The sequence below is a fragment of the Poromitra crassiceps genome (assembly GCF_964638095.1).
Source record: "Poromitra crassiceps genome assembly, chromosome: 13".
Lineage (NCBI taxonomy): Eukaryota > Metazoa > Chordata > Actinopteri > Beryciformes > Melamphaidae > Poromitra > Poromitra crassiceps.
This window is the reverse complement of record NC_139644.1, coordinates 33,032,041-33,047,619: the sequence shown is the minus strand read 5'-3', so window position 1 is coordinate 33,047,619 and position 15,579 is coordinate 33,032,041. Positions and strand designations below refer to the sequence as shown.

The following is a 15,579-nucleotide window of genomic DNA, read 5'->3' as shown; positions in this document are numbered from 1 at the left end:
CACGCTGAATTCTTGACATTCTAGACTCGAGCCACTTATGGAACAGCTCACCTTGTAGCTGTGACCTGCAGTGAGAGAGGGCCAGATAATCCCGCCCACAAAGCGTGTTTTCTTCAATGAAAAACATCTCGTGTCTCAAGGGACCTGGCAAAACATGGTCAGGAGACCTTTAGTCACATGTGAAGACCACCAGCTAGCAACAACAACAACAACGAGGGGATTTATCCAACTGAAATATTGAGCAATAGTGAGCTAAGAGTGAGCTAAGAGTGAACTAAGGTGAGTTAATTGTGAGTTCAGAGAAGCTTTGGGTGGTTTTAAAATGTTCAAAATGCAGCAATTGGAGGTTGCTTTGTCATTTATTTCCTGTTCTATGAGTTTTGGTATTTGTATAGTGAATTCTGGGACTGGTACTCAAAATATTTGTTTCACTGTAGGCTACTTGCCAATAATGTGACACTACACCATTCCTTTGTGTTTTAGGCAACTCTACTGTAGGTAGGCAGGCTAGCTTTAAAATGGTAATACTGTGACACCGTCAATTAACTATTGTCCTGCAATAGGTGTTAAAGATATTTTCAAATGTTTCCTACTCAGATTTTCTCAAAATGTTTCACTGACCGATATCTAATACCCATTGAGACAAAGGTCTCATTTGCGACGGTGCCCTGGTTACAAGCATAATCACATAAGCACAAAAGCATTGCTTTATGATTATGTTATGTTATGTTAAGCCATAGAGAAGTGACAACAATGTATGGAACACTTGCGTTTTCTTCTGTTTTAGTGTTTTATGGAGGTGTTTTCATGTCCCTTTTTGCTATTGATCTCTGTATGTTCACATAGACAGAGATAGATGAGAGAAGCAGTGTTACAAATGTATCCAGGATGATTTGCAGTTACCTTATGTTGCTGTCTGACTCACTGTTATTACCCAACATTGCTTCAGAGTAACTGCCTCACTGAGGGGAGGGAGAGAGGGAGAGAAAGAGAGAGGGGGAGTGAGAGAGGCAGGAGGGAGAGGGAGATAAAGAGAGAGAGAGAGAAACAGTCAATTGTTACGGAAAGATGACCCAGTCAGAGGCGTGTGGGCAAAGGAGGTCAGATGATGATGGCGATGATTATGACGACGCCTGAACAGCTAACGTTATGTCAGTGCAGATAAGAGCTTTAGCCACAATGTTGTTCACTTGTTTTGGTATTACTCGTAAAAAACTATGTGGAAAGATATCTCCAGATTCATAGTTGATATTTGTAAGGACTTTTCTCTTTGACTTGAAAATGTTTGGTTTGGTTTTACAGGCAATGATATTAAATGTAAGAACCAGACAGTGCTCTATGATCAATCTTATCATTATCCTTGCTACATTTCATATTCACAAATGTAAATTGACAAAAAGAACGTCACTATGTGCTGTCTTTGTAAAGGAAACTGGACAGTATTTAAAACGAATAGAAAAGCTCTGAAATCTACAAGAGATGTATTCAAGGTCTTTAGGCAGCATTATCAATGTCCCCTGGTGTATGTTTTGATTTATGTTTGTATTTTTAGTCTTTTTCTTATTTCTTTTATAGCCTATCTGTGATGCCATCACATCTGCATAGCCTATTACAAGTAATCCTTGGTGCATATTATATTTGTAATGCATGCATACATGCATTTCTGTGTGTGTGTGTGTGTGTGTGTGTGTGTGTGTGTATTGATTATTGGAGAAAAACATCTCTTGCAGAGGGGAAGGTACTTTGGCACTGAGGGAGGCAGTCTCAGCAAACAGTTTTTACAGTCTATGGCGCGGACACACGCACGCACGCACACACACACACACGCACACGCACACGCACACGCACACGCACCCACAGGGCCTGGCGGGTTCGTGCTAGGACAGGGAGCGTCCCTGGCTGAACTTACCAATAAGAGCTGCGGTATTCCAAGTGGAGCACAGCGCAGTGGAGGTGCGCCACACAGACCATAATATTAAGTAACAGCACTGAGCAGCACAGGCTCAGTGAGAGAGCAGGAAGGAGAGAGAGACACACACGCAGAGAGAGAGAGAGAGAGAGAGAGAGAGAGCGCCGCGAGTCTTACCAGCGCTTCCTCCTGAACCGGACAAAACACGTTTGTTGAGTCGGAGGACCCCTGCGTACTGAGAATTTATCATACATCCGAGGTAAAGTAATAACGATTTTTGTATTTCCTTATTTTAGCACTGTTAACGGTTTAAGTTCAAGTTTCGCTGAACAAATGTCCTCCTGCCATCTCTTGTTAGGGCTTTTAGGGCAACTGCAACGTGTTCGTTAACCATGATCTGTTACAATGTCAAGCTGTCGTGAACATTTACTTTCAAACAGACATTCTGCGTAATTGTTTCAATCTTTTCGCGCATTTCATTTGCTCCATTTCTGTCCTAACCATACCCTTTATAACTTTTTTTTAATAATACAGCCTCGCAAACAAATGTTGTTTTTTGTCCATATGCCTATGTGAATCTAGGCAGATACGCGTCCCAATAATAGCCTAATAATAATAATAATAATAACTTTAAACTGCCCTCAATTAATTCTAAATTCTTGATGGTGATACTCAGTGAGTGGCCGACTCTAATCATCTCAGACGTTTAATTGGAAATGATTTAGATGGACACTGGACACACGGGAGACAGCTCTCTGTCAGATGTAGGTCAGCACTCAGTGCCACTGACGTAGCTCCAGTAGCCTACATCCAGTCAGTCAGGACGGAAACCTATCATGGATTAGAATAAAGATAAAGGAAGGTTATGGGAATATTGACCGAGAAATAACAGAATAAATAAACATATGTCATACCAAGCCACTATATAGTTTTTGGTAGGCTATATGGAACTAAATAGAAAAAGTTAACTTCTCTAAAACAGTGCTACATTGAGCTGCTATTACCAATGCCAATTAATGCCAAAGATCTGCAATGGCTGAGAGCTGTGTTCACAACACGCATTGCCCCATATTGAATCTGTTATGAGACTTGCAATATGATGGTACACGTCGCTCCAGTTTTATTGGAAAGATGTAATAGGGTTACATAATATTGTGTTGTAATGGCTCTTGCATAACCACTAAATCCCCGCTCTCTCTTTGTTGTGCCACTTTTCATCACTAGGTGGCAGTGTTGCTGTACCATCGCCTCTCAGAGAGACTGTCTATCGACCACTACGGGGCACACAGCGGTGGTCTCAATTTAACACAGAGGGACGACTTCAAACTCGAGTGCCGTAAAGAAACATTTCATTCCCGAACGAGTACCAGGCATGATGTTTGATGAGGAGTCCCAGCAGCAGGTGGTGCTCCAGAACCTGGACTCCCCTGCAGCGCCAGAGGGAGGCGCGCCTCTGTCCTTCACAGACGAAGCCGTGTCCATCCTGACCTCCAGCAGCCTGCTGGCCCGCTCCCTGCTGGGCCGCACCTCTGCCATTAAACGCAAAGAAAGCCCGCCTTCTCCCACCAGCGCCATCCGACGCAAGCGCGAGTTCATCCCCGTTGACAAGAAGGACGAAGGCTACTGGGACAAGAGGCGGAAGAACAACGAGGCCGCCAAGCGCTCGCGAGAGAAGCGCCGCGTCAACGACATGGTCCTGGAGAACCGTGTCCTGGCTCTGCTGGAGGAAAACGCCCGTCTCAGGGCGGAGCTGCTGGCGCTGAAGTTCCGCTTCGGCCTGGTCAAAGACCCTTCCAACATCCCTATTCTGCCCCTAACCACAGCTTCTTGCACCAGTCAAACCCTGGCTCCTCACTATTATCTCCCCAGGGCGGATGCAGCCCCCAGTGCACCAGCCACACACGCCAGCAACCAGACGGTGTCGGAGGACTCTGGGTTCTCTACGCCAGGCGGCTCCAGCGTGGGCAGCCCCATCTTCTTTGAAGACCAGCTGAGCGACCATGGGAAATTATCCCCACACCGGGCGGAGGAGCTGAGCTACGAGCTCCACCACTCTCCTGCCGACATGCACGGGCACCACACGGTGGGGCCGGGGAAGCCAGAGCCGGCTGAGGGCATGAGAAACCTTCCTTACAAGCTGCGCTTCAAGATAGGCGGGGAGTGGACGGAGGCTGCAGGAGAGAGCAACAGACGCAGCCCCGCGCTCCCCTCAGCGGTGCGGGACGGCCCCAGAGAGGCCCTCAAAGGACAAGGAGCGAGCGGAGGGGAAACAGGGGCAGGGCACGCCGGGCGCTGGCCCCAGCAGCCGGAGCACGAGGAGAGCAGGAGAGGCAGGCAGTCCCCTCAGTACAACAACACCCCACAACAACATGCCAGTGTCATCCTCCAGCCTCAGAATGGACAGAGCGAGGGCCAGTATCAGCACGAGAACAGCTTCCTCAAGTCGCAGCTCAGCTGCCTCAGCGAGGAAGTGGCTCAGCTGAAGAAGCTGTTCACAGAGCAGCTCATGGCCAAAGCCAACTGACGAGCAGAACCCTACAGTAACCTCCCGATCAATGGTTACCCGCTCTCCAGACTGTAAAGGACACGATATGACAAGTTTGAAGTGAGCCGACAAAGAGTTGGTGACCAGGCAGAAGGCCAAAAAGGTCAAACAGACTATGACAAAACTCAACTTTTTCAAGTCTAACAAACTTTTTTATCCCAAATGTTGTATTTTATTGTATTGAGTGTCTCTAAGCACTCATCTCATAATGTGCTGTCTAGAGTTGAATAACCGCCCCGACTGCTTCAACAAACTCCAGTGAGGGCTGTGGCTCGAACAGGGAGTCTTATCTGTGATCATACTTATATGAATATTCCATACACTGTGACAACAGAACACGCACAGCAGCAAACTGTTTACATAGCTCACTATTACATAATGATTCTTATCCCATCATTACAATGAAAAGCTCAACTTCACTGCCTCACATGGTCTTAGCTGAAATGAACGGGCCTCGGTGGTTTAGTTACTGTCGTCGGCTACATTGTAACAATACATTTAGTTACTGTCGTCGGCTACATTGTAACAATACATTTAGTTACTGTCGTCGGCTACATTGTAACAATACAATCCAGCTGGAAATCAGCCAGCAGACTGTTAATATACCACATATAATACACCACAGTGGAACATGTTAATATACCACAGTGGAACATGTTAATATACCACAGTGGAACATGTTAATATACCACAGTGGAACATGTTAATATACCACAGTGGAAGTGCTGTTTACCATTTTGTAATGAGAAAGGTCTTGCTTGCTGCACGCGCACTCCAAGATCCCCACTGTTGAGACATTGCTATAAAGCCCATAGACATGACGACAGACAGTAAGACACACTCAGACACTCAGACTAGCAGTCATATAGCCTCCATCCATCGACGGTATGGAGTCCTGAAGGCTACAGGAAAGCTTTGATTTGTAAACCTTCTATCAGTTTTCTATTACACAAAACCAATATATGGGTTTTTTGCCTTGTTTTTCCATCACTTGTGTGTGAAACAGCATCATGTCCCACAGTCGTCGTGTCAAGAGAGCATTTGATTGAAATGTGATGACGAGCACTTGGGAAAGACGCTGTAACATCTACTTCCTGAAGTGTTTCGCCGCCCAGGTTACTCTCTGTTTGTGACCAGGTTCAAATGGAGACGTGGGCTACTTCCATTAGCGCACTGCATTATGGGAGTGATGATGAGAAGGATTTGTCGTCTTGTGCGTGTGTGTACATTTTTGTATCTGTGAATAAATCTTTGACAGCATCGACGTCTTGGTTTCAAGCGGATCATTACTGTGTTTCGAGGTGATCACTATTGTGCTTTTTGCGGAAACCTTTAAATAGTAATGATAGCAACAATAAAATAAAAATAAACATACACAACACATACACATATCATTATGGTAAATAACACACCGCGATCATACGGTGCTAGTGATCTAAGATGGGGGGCTTGTTCAGAACAATCAATCAAACTTCCATGGCAGTTATTGGCAGACTGATATATTGATCCAGAGGAAAGGTTATGGATGAGATGACATAAACCACCACATGACTCATTCTGAGTGACATAATCTCCCGGGTGATTGATGGTTTCTTGGAGGATGAGAGAGACAGAGAGGAGGGGGAGCTTTGACAGACAAGAGGAGAGGAGCTATGCACTTGGCAGGTGCTGTCTGTGTACAATCCCTGCAGGCGGGGAGACTGCAGGGATTAGACAGACTGACAGACACAGACAGACAGACACAGACAGACTGACAGACAGAGGCAGAGATGGGTGTGCCTGCAATTACCCATCAGTTTGAGTTTTATGGCTTCAATTATCCCAATAGGAGGGAATTCAGATCAAGCACGTATGGGGAGAAGGAACTCGCCTGGGCCTGAACCTCCCTGGAAAGTACTGTAATCACATTCCCAGAGTACATAATGATTAAAGTTTCCTGCAACACGCACGGACACGCACACGCACACACACACACACACACACACACACACGCACACGCACACACACACAAGCACCATGACTAATATCAGAGGTATTATGTAATTTGTGTTGTAACAAAACATAAATTACTGTCACACCATTTCCCTCACACATTTTGTTCACTCCTTTAGCTGGGATTGAGGGGGGGGGGGGGGGTCGTGCTACTTAGTAAACACCAGAGGGCAGCAAAGACAAGACCATACCTTGGCATCTGTATAAAGCCAGAGCCCTTGTTTTGTCATCCCACAGCAAGCTATTGATCATGTTATGGATCGTGACAAATATTACAATACATTACACGCATTACAGGCTGAAGTGCAATATACAGTGATAACCATGTTATCTCACTGAGAAAGAAAGACACAAAAACGCTGAGATAAACACCCTGAGGTTATGTGTGTGTGTGTGTGTGTGTGTGTGTGTGTGTGTGTGTGTGTGTGTGTGTGTGCGTGTGCGTGTGTGTCTCTCTCTGCAGGTTGTATAAGCTCGCATCAATGAATATTCTCAGTTTAATGGTTCATTCAGCTCAGCGTGTGTCATCCAATGCCATGACTACAGAGCTGCTCCCCTCAGCTTCTCATCCAGCCAAAGGGCCTACTCATTCTGTTACAAAACTGTGGCTTTTCATATCTGTTGGAGGAGCTGGGCCAAAGTTAGAGACAACCTGTTTGCAACGGTTCACAAAATTCACGGTCCGGTAGGTTTTTCATACAGCAAAAATCCCTAGAAATCCCAGATAAATGTCCTTGCTTTTATATTTATTTTTAATTATTATTTGTTTTACTTAATTTTATTATTTTCACAGTCTAGTTTACATTTTTCATTCAATCTACAACCACGTTTCGGTTTTCGGTTTGCAATGCGTATTGAACTCTAAAGCCTTGTACCTAAACGGTTCGGTACGAATACCTGTATTCTTTTTTCTGGATTTTCTCACATTTTCTGCCCAATTGTACTTGGCCAATTATCCCTGCTGTCCCGGTCGTTGCTCCGCCCCCTCTGCCGATCCAGGGAGAGCTGTAGACTCTCACATGCTTCCTCCGATACATGTGCAGTCACCAGCCGCTTCTTTTCCCCCTGACAGCGAGGAGTTTCACCTGCAGGACGTAGCACGTGGGAGGATCACGCTATTCCCCCCAGTTCCCCTCCCCTCGAACAGGCGCCATGAACGACCAGAGCGAATACGCCAGTGCGAATACGCGTATTGTTAAACCCATACAAAAGAAAAAACCCCATCATCTCACTTTGGCTGGAGTTCTTGGCAAAAGCAGATGAGAAAAGCAGCATCTATAAAGAGCTGCAATCTGCTTCTCAGTAAGAGTGGGCCTGTGGTGAAAGAGAGCCATAATAAGGTAGAGGCGAGGCAGAGGCTGCAGGTGTGGAGAGGAGAGAAGGGATTTAACCAAGCTACTGCAACATGGTGCTGTTACGCCATGCACCACCCTCGCCCACCCCCCGTCCACGCGCCCATGAAAAACCGCAAGCCCCACAACCCCCCTCTTCCCCCCATTCTGTTCCCCCCTTTTTCAGTGAAAGGATAAAGCCTGTTGCTAGGCAGGCAGTGCGACAGTTGCCATGGGAACCCTTGCAGACATAGCTGGAAGGTGGTGGTGGTGGTGGTGGTGGGGGGGGGGGGGGGGGTAAACGGTAGGGTGGGGACGAGGATGGGGTGCAGAGTGAGAGGGAGGTGGGGGGGGGGGTGCAGAGTGAGAGGGAGAGACGCAGAGACAGAGAGAGTGCATTATGGGGGAGGGGGATCCAAGTTCACGGCCAATGTGAGCTCTGCCAATGCTGTTTGCCTCGTGCAGCAAACAAAGAGGAGCCAGGCCGAGGGGAGAGGTGCAGTGGAGTCCTGCCCCATGTTTGCTGCTCAAATCTCGGGGTTACTCCACATTTGAGGAGGTTATACTCTGATAACGCAGTGTCACAGTATGTAGGTATGTGGCCGGTGGATACTAACTGACTGACTGACTGACTGACTGACTGACTGACTGACTGAATGAATGAATGAATGAATGGCAGTTTACATATAAAAGAAAACTGGCTGAAACTGCCCATTAGCCTTGTTGATACAACCGTGAGAAGACTGCTAGATCTTCACAGATCTGGATGGATCAAATAGGCAGAACTACAGAATGGACAGCAAAGTCAGACGTGCTCACGCCTTTGTTAAACAAATGAGCGTATGGAGACAACGTGGTGCGTAACAAATAATTGGTGCAGCGGGTCAAAGGTCAAAAGTCCCTGACATCCTGCAAGAATAGTATGTAAGCCAATTATGAGGAACAATAGCAGCAATTGCTGCATTACCAAGAAACATGTATTTGTATCTTTTTTTATATAGCGGTACTGTACAGTATACTGTATCATGGCATGTGGAGCATACTTAATTATTCATATCTTTGTACAAAAAGGAATGGGATAAAAGTGAAACATCAAGAGCATGAGTGATAGTTTGTTGAATACACACACACACACACACACACACACACACACGCACACACACACACACACACACACACACACACACACACACACACACACACACACACACACACACAATCTCCCATGCAAAGAAAAGCAAAGCCTTGAAGATAAAGGGGAGATAATAATGAAATAATTATTATTATTATTACATCATTATTATTATTCATTAAATGAACACATCTGCAGTAGAAAGCAGGCTTAGTTGGAGGCATCCATCTTGGCTCTGTTTTGTCAGGTTGACACCACTCTGTGGATCATGCACCACACGTTTACTATGGGAGATAGTAGTGAGCAGGCCACGTTACGCTGGCTGGGTGTCTGCAGCAAGCCACGTTATGCTGGCTGGGTGTCTGCAGCAAGCCATGTTATGCTGGCTGGGTGTCTGCAGCAAGCCACGTTACGCTGGCTGGGTGTCTGCAGCAAGCCACGTTATGCTGGCTGGGTGTCTGCAGCAAGCCATGTTATGCTGGCTGGGTGTCTGCAGCAAGCCACTTTATGCTGGCTGGGTGTCTGCAGCAAGCCACGTTACGCTGGCTGGGTGTCTGCAGCAGCAAGCCACGTTATGCTGGCTGGGTGTCTGCAGCAAGCCACGTTACGCTGGCTGGGTGTCTGCAGCAAGCCACGTTATGCTGGCTGGGTGTCTGCAGCAAGCCACGTTATGCTGGCTGGGTGTCTGCAGCAAGCCATGTTATGCTGGCTGGGTGTCTGCAGCAAGCCACTTTATGCTGGCTGGGTGTCTGCAGCAGCAAGCCACGTTATGCTGGCTGGGTGTCTGCAGCAAGCCACGTTATGCTGGCTGGGTGTCTGCAGCAAGCCACGTTATGCTGGCTGGGTGTCTGCAGCAGCAAGCCACGTTATGCTGGCTGGGTGTCTGCAGCAAGCCACTTTATGCTGGCTGGGTGTCTGCAGCAAGCCATGTTATGCTGGCTGGGTGTCTGCAGCAAGCCATGTTATGCTGGCTGGGTGTCTGCAGCAAGCCATGTTATGCTGGGTGTCTGCAGCAAGCCACGTTATGCTGGCTGGGTGTCTGCAGCAGCAAGCCACGTTATGCTGGCTGGGTGTCTGCAGCAGCAAGCCATGTTATGCTGGCTGGGTGTCTGCAGCAAGCCATGTTATGCTGGCTGGGTGTCTGCAGCAAGCCACTTTATGCTGGCTGGGTGTCTGCAGCAAGCCACTTTATGCTGGCTGGGTGTCTGCAGCAGCAAGCCACGTTATGCTGGCTGGGTGTCTGCAGCAAGCCACTTTATGCTGGCTGGGTGTCTGCAGCAAGCCATGTTATGCTGGCTGGGTGTCTGCAGCAAGCCATGTTATGCTGGCTGGGTGTCTGCAGCAAGCCACTTTATGCTGGCTGGGTGTCTGCAGCAAGCCATGTTATGCTGGCTGGGTGTCTGCAGCAGCAAGCCACGTTATGCTGGCTGGGTGTCTGCAGCAAGCCACGTTACGCTGGCTGGGTGTCTGCAGCAAGCCACTTAATGCTGGCTGGGTGTCTGCAGCAAGCCACTTTATGCTGGCTGGGTGTCTGCAGCAAGCCACTTTATGCTGGCTGGGTGTCTGCAGCAAGCCACTTTATGCTGGCTGGGTGTCTGCAGCAAGCCACTTTATGCTGGCTGGGTGTCTGCAGCAAGCCACTTTATGCTGGCTGGGTGTCTGCAGCAGCAAGCCACGTTATGCTGGGTGTCTGCAGCAAGCCACTTTATGCTGGCTGGGTGTCTGCAGCAAGCCAGAGGGAGCGGGCTTCGCGGCACATGGACTAACTTCCACAATTATCCAAACTGCACGTTGCTGTCGTCTCTCTAAATCACTGTGTCTAAGTGGTGGCTTTTATTATGCTGGTTTCCCCCTCCCATTAAATAGGAAGTGCCACTCTACCTAAAATGATTTGAATGGTTTCAGTGGTGACTCTTCTATTTATCCGGTTCAGTATATTAGTATAATGATATAATGTTTCAGTGTAAATGCTTCCAGACAAACTGCTACTTTATAGTGTTGCTGCCCCACCATTCTCCAAGAGGTCACTGTAACATCCACACAGTAATCTGCATCCAAACTGTTGTTGCTGTACAAAGAAGAACAGGACACAGTGTCTACAGAATACAGTTTGTCTCTCAACAATTATAGACACATCAACAATAGGCAATACAACATGTTGACTGTAATTCACCATGTTGCCACTCTTTTGTAACGATACATTTCAAGGTCTTTTCGAGCACTTTTCAAAAACAAGTTATTAAAGCTGCAAGCAATGATGATTGCATAAATCATCATTGCATCATCAAATCAGCATTGCATCTGGGGAAAACGGAGGCCATTTTATTTGGGTCAAATTTTAATTTAAAAAAGTCCCCCGAGTTTAAAATCATGGTTGGTGACGTAGTTGTTAACACCAAGGAGGAGATTACATACCTTGGCTGCATTTTAGATAACAAACTTTCAGGAGAAAGCATGGCCTCAAAAGTGATTTCCAAAGTTAGTCAAAGAACCAAATTCCTAGCCAGAATTTCTTCTTTCATTGACAAGAGCGCCCTTGAAACCTTGGCAAATGCTCTGATTCAATGTCACTTTGACTATGCTTGCTCCTCCTGGTTCACGGGAATCACCATCAAACTCAAAAACAGGCTTCAGACTTCCCAGAATAAATTAATTTGGGTTATTCTGAAGCTTTATCCCAGAGTCCATCTCCTCCCCTCCCACTTCCATAGCCTCAGGTGGCTCAGAGTGGAGGAGAGGGTTTCCCAAATCAAATTGTGCATGGTTTTTAGGATTTTTAAACGGGAGGCTCCTCGTTACCTCGCTGACTACTTTTGTAAAGTCAGTGAGGCACATGGCTACTCCACAAGAGGAAGCACCTCCAACATTGTTCCCCCCAAATTTAAAACCCTAAAGGGTAAATGCACCTTTTCCTACTCAGCAGCTATTTTATGGAACAAACTCCCTGAGAGTATTAAGACACTTAACTCCAGGTTCTCTTTTAAGCTTGCATTGAAAAAATGTCTGGTTGGCTCCCAAATATGGTCCTAAACCTTTTATTTTCCTTTTCTTATGTCCCCTGAATAGGCGGGGTTTTTAAATCCCTAGGTAGGTTCCTGTTTTTAGTATATGAGCTGGTCTCTATCTTATTATTTATTGATTAATGCATTTTTATTAGGTATCTAATTAACCATTCACGTAAGGTTTTAGAATTTTTGATTTGAGTGTTAAATGTTATCATCTGTTTGTGTATGTTCTTGTCCGCGCACACACGCGCTCATACCTGCATACAGATTCACTCGTCTTGTCCCACACACAAGGACCACAATGGAAACAAGCCCTCGGGCTTTATTGTGTTTTATTCCTTTTGAGCAATATGTTGATGTTGTGTTTGTCTTGTACATTCCTGCTATTATTGTTTCAATAAAGTTATCAATCAATCAATCAATGATTGGGCCCTCGCACCTTCATCCACCCAAGCCCCGCCCATATCAGATTAAAATCGTCATCCCTTCTGATTAGAGGTCAAGATTAATCGCCCGGCCAATCGTCCAGATTATTGGCATTCTGCAGCCATTTTGAGATTATCGGCATCGGCTATTATGCATGGGCAATTAACAAAAAATGCCTGGGACTAAAAACAAAGAGATGCTGCTATTGTGTGCACTATACTAACATTTGTTTTTTCATTTTTTATGTTAAATTGAAGTATTTATAAATTTGTGTTCTCTCTCAGAAACAAGGAGATGCTCTTATCTGCTGATAAATGCTGTTTTTTTTTTACAGTTTTGTTTTTTGATTACCTGTGGACATTTTAGTTGATGCATTTTTAATTTAAAATAAGTGCACTGCAGACAGAGTGCAGATCTTCTTAAGCAAACAGAGACAATGCAGACAATAACAGTGTTAAATACATTTTCATTTGAGTTCAGCAATTTTGTGTTTCATTTGTTATTATAAATTGCTGTATTTTATCAGATGCAAAAAAAGAAAAGACGAAGAAGAAGAAGATTTTGGCATTATATATCAGCTGTTCTCTAAATATCTGCATCGGCATCGGTCATTTTGTGAGTTTTCAACAGGTTTTCAAGCATCCCTAGCACATCAAAAACAGCCTGCTGTTTCATGGCGAATAATGTGTTGCCATGGCAACAGTGTTTGATGAAAACTCAAAAGCTTCACTATAGTCTTGAGACTTTAAACAATCTAAATAATGCAGGTTACTTAGGTGAACAGATGCATATTTGAGCTAAGAACGCCTACGAGATGAGAGAGCACAACAGCCAGCGATCAACAAAACACTATATGCTTGTAGCCTAGACGGAGAGTATTAGATAGGAAGAAAGTGCATCAAGCTTGGCCCAGATGTATAGTAAAAATGGCATCATAGGTGAATTTAGAGATGACGGAGCGCACAAGGCTCAAACTCAGAGATTCCGGTGGGCTAAGTCCAAGCACTTTTATGGACCTCTATGAATCCAAGAACTTTCAGGTTACTTTCCAGATCTGTGGCAACTCTGTGTATTGTCTATGAGAGGCAGTGGTAGCGCTGTCGCCTCACAGCAAGAAGGCCCTGGGTTCGATTCCCGCCTGGGACGCTGTGGCACAGAGCGTGCCACAGCCCCCCCCCCCCCCCCTTTGCCGCATGTCATCCCCCCTCTCTCTCCCCACTTACTGTCCGATCAAAATGACCAGCGACGACGACAGAAGGTGGTCCCCGGGTGCTGCCCACTGCTCCTGGATGCCCCTCGGAGGAAAGGACATGCCTTACCTGGGTTAAAAAAAAAATGGAGACTGTATTTCACCAACATGGGTGTGTGTGTGTGTGGCTGCAATGCATGCATGTGTTGTGGATGTCTGTGTGACAAATAAAGACGGGTTTATCCGTCCGGAAACTAACTATTAGCATGCAAACTGTATAGCACAACACTCACTGTGAAACAGCTAAGTAGGCTGCTGTCAATGGGCATCATAAAAAAGCTTATTATCAACATATATGTGGAGCTAATAGCATATAAAGTAACACCAACACAGACCTTTTCATAGTGCTGGAAAATCTCGTGTCACTAAAACTTTTCAGGAACAAGAAAGATAGCCTTTTTTCAGTTTGATGACAATGCATTTTTTTGACATTATCTGTTTTGAAATCAGCCCAAGAGGCTGGAGAGTCATCTCAACCCACTGAGATAATCATCGAAACGAAAACATGAAAATCACCAAAATTACATTCAAATATGTTGTTTTTCACACAACATTATGCCAATATGTAAGAATATGCATCGGTGCGTCAGTGTGTGTAGGCTAGCTGCCAACTGGGCCAACATGACATAAAAATGTGAGCTTACACTTTACATGTCAATATGTGGATAAGGATTTGTGCTTTTATGTCTTTTTTGCTGCAGTGACAGATTAATTTCACTCTACAATATCGTACCCATTGCCATTGTCGGTGCAATTTGGCTCTGGTCCAATTTCAGCTCAGGCAGCCACAGGCAGGCCATCAGGGTCAGGGTTAGGGTTAGACCCCGTTGTGGACCCCCGAGCTGAGCACATCCGGTATAGCAAATCCATACATATCTTTTTATACCAGCAAGGACCATAGCTCCCTCTGGGGGAACGTCTCTCTCCCATTTTGCCCCGTGCAAGCTGGCATGATGATGGCTAACATGCAACCACTTGAGCTAACTCAAAGCATGCTAATCAACAATGAGACAATTGATGAAATGAGTGTGATTAAGCATTTAGTTTAACCCACCCGCACGCAGAGTGAGTCTCTTTCAGTCTCTGCCTGTCAGCAGCACAGACAGCCATGCTAGTCACCAAGCTAAATCAAAGCAAAGAATTATATTTCTAGATAAATGGGGTTAATTAACCTCCTTATTCAACTCTGTGACACTAAAGCCGTTTTCACACATGCGCTTTTTACCGCTAAATGACCAGAAAGCGGTCTAATGCTTTCATGTGTGAAAGTTGTTTTCTGGTATAAGCGTTCCCCCGTCATCGCGGACATTTCACCAGTTTCGAGCCAGTCAGAAGAGCGGTATGCCGCGATAAGTGACACAAGTGTGAAATGGGTCCAGTCATTTGCCGGTCCTTCTCTCATGGGCGAGGTGTACACACGTTGCTGGTTCACTTCCAGCGTGCATCATCTAATCATTCGCGCACATCAAAGCAAACTACTTCCACATTTCGCTTCATGCATTTGCTTTCTCTACATACATACAAGCGTTGGGCGGCTTGCAAGCCGCTGCCATTCTCGCTGTGTCTGTCCTGTGTCGGGCTGCTGCGAAGTGCGGAGGACTGAAGGACTGGCCTCTCTCGAGCAGAGAGGGGAGGGGGGAAATCGGCTGTGTTTATTACGCTGGCATGACGCTGCCTGGATACTACTCTGCACTGCAGCCCATGAGCGAAGGTGAAGGATACAACATACTCTTAAGTCAAACAAGTGTGATTTATTGTGTGACAAGCTAACTTATTTCACCATCGGAGTTTTGCCGACCCCCAAAATAAGGACGATTCCCCATCGAAGTGCACACGTCACTCCCCACCCGCTCTGCAGTGCCCCCCCACCCCGACCCCCCTCAAATACAGGTAATTTGACTGCTATATTCACACATGTGAGCCCTCAGGTGTTAAGGGAAATTCCGGGAAATGGCCGATATTGATTTACAGGCAATTTTCCTGTACGCAT

At 46.0% G+C, this 15,579-nt stretch overlaps 1 protein-coding gene across 1 annotated transcript; it reads left to right on the top strand.

The window, feature by feature from the left end:
• Nucleotides 1-1,972: 1,972 nt before the first annotated feature.
• Nucleotides 1,973-5,718, top strand: nfil3-6 (nuclear factor, interleukin 3 regulated, member 6). Its single transcript, XM_083648762.1, has 2 exons — nt 1,973-2,168; nt 3,134-5,718. Exon 2 carries the CDS (start codon nt 3,282-3,284, stop codon nt 4,431-4,433), a length of 1,152 nt encoding a protein of 383 aa, XP_083504888.1. The 5' UTR covers nt 1,973-2,168; nt 3,134-3,281; the 3' UTR covers nt 4,434-5,718.
• Nucleotides 5,719-15,579: the final 9,861 nt, after the last annotated feature.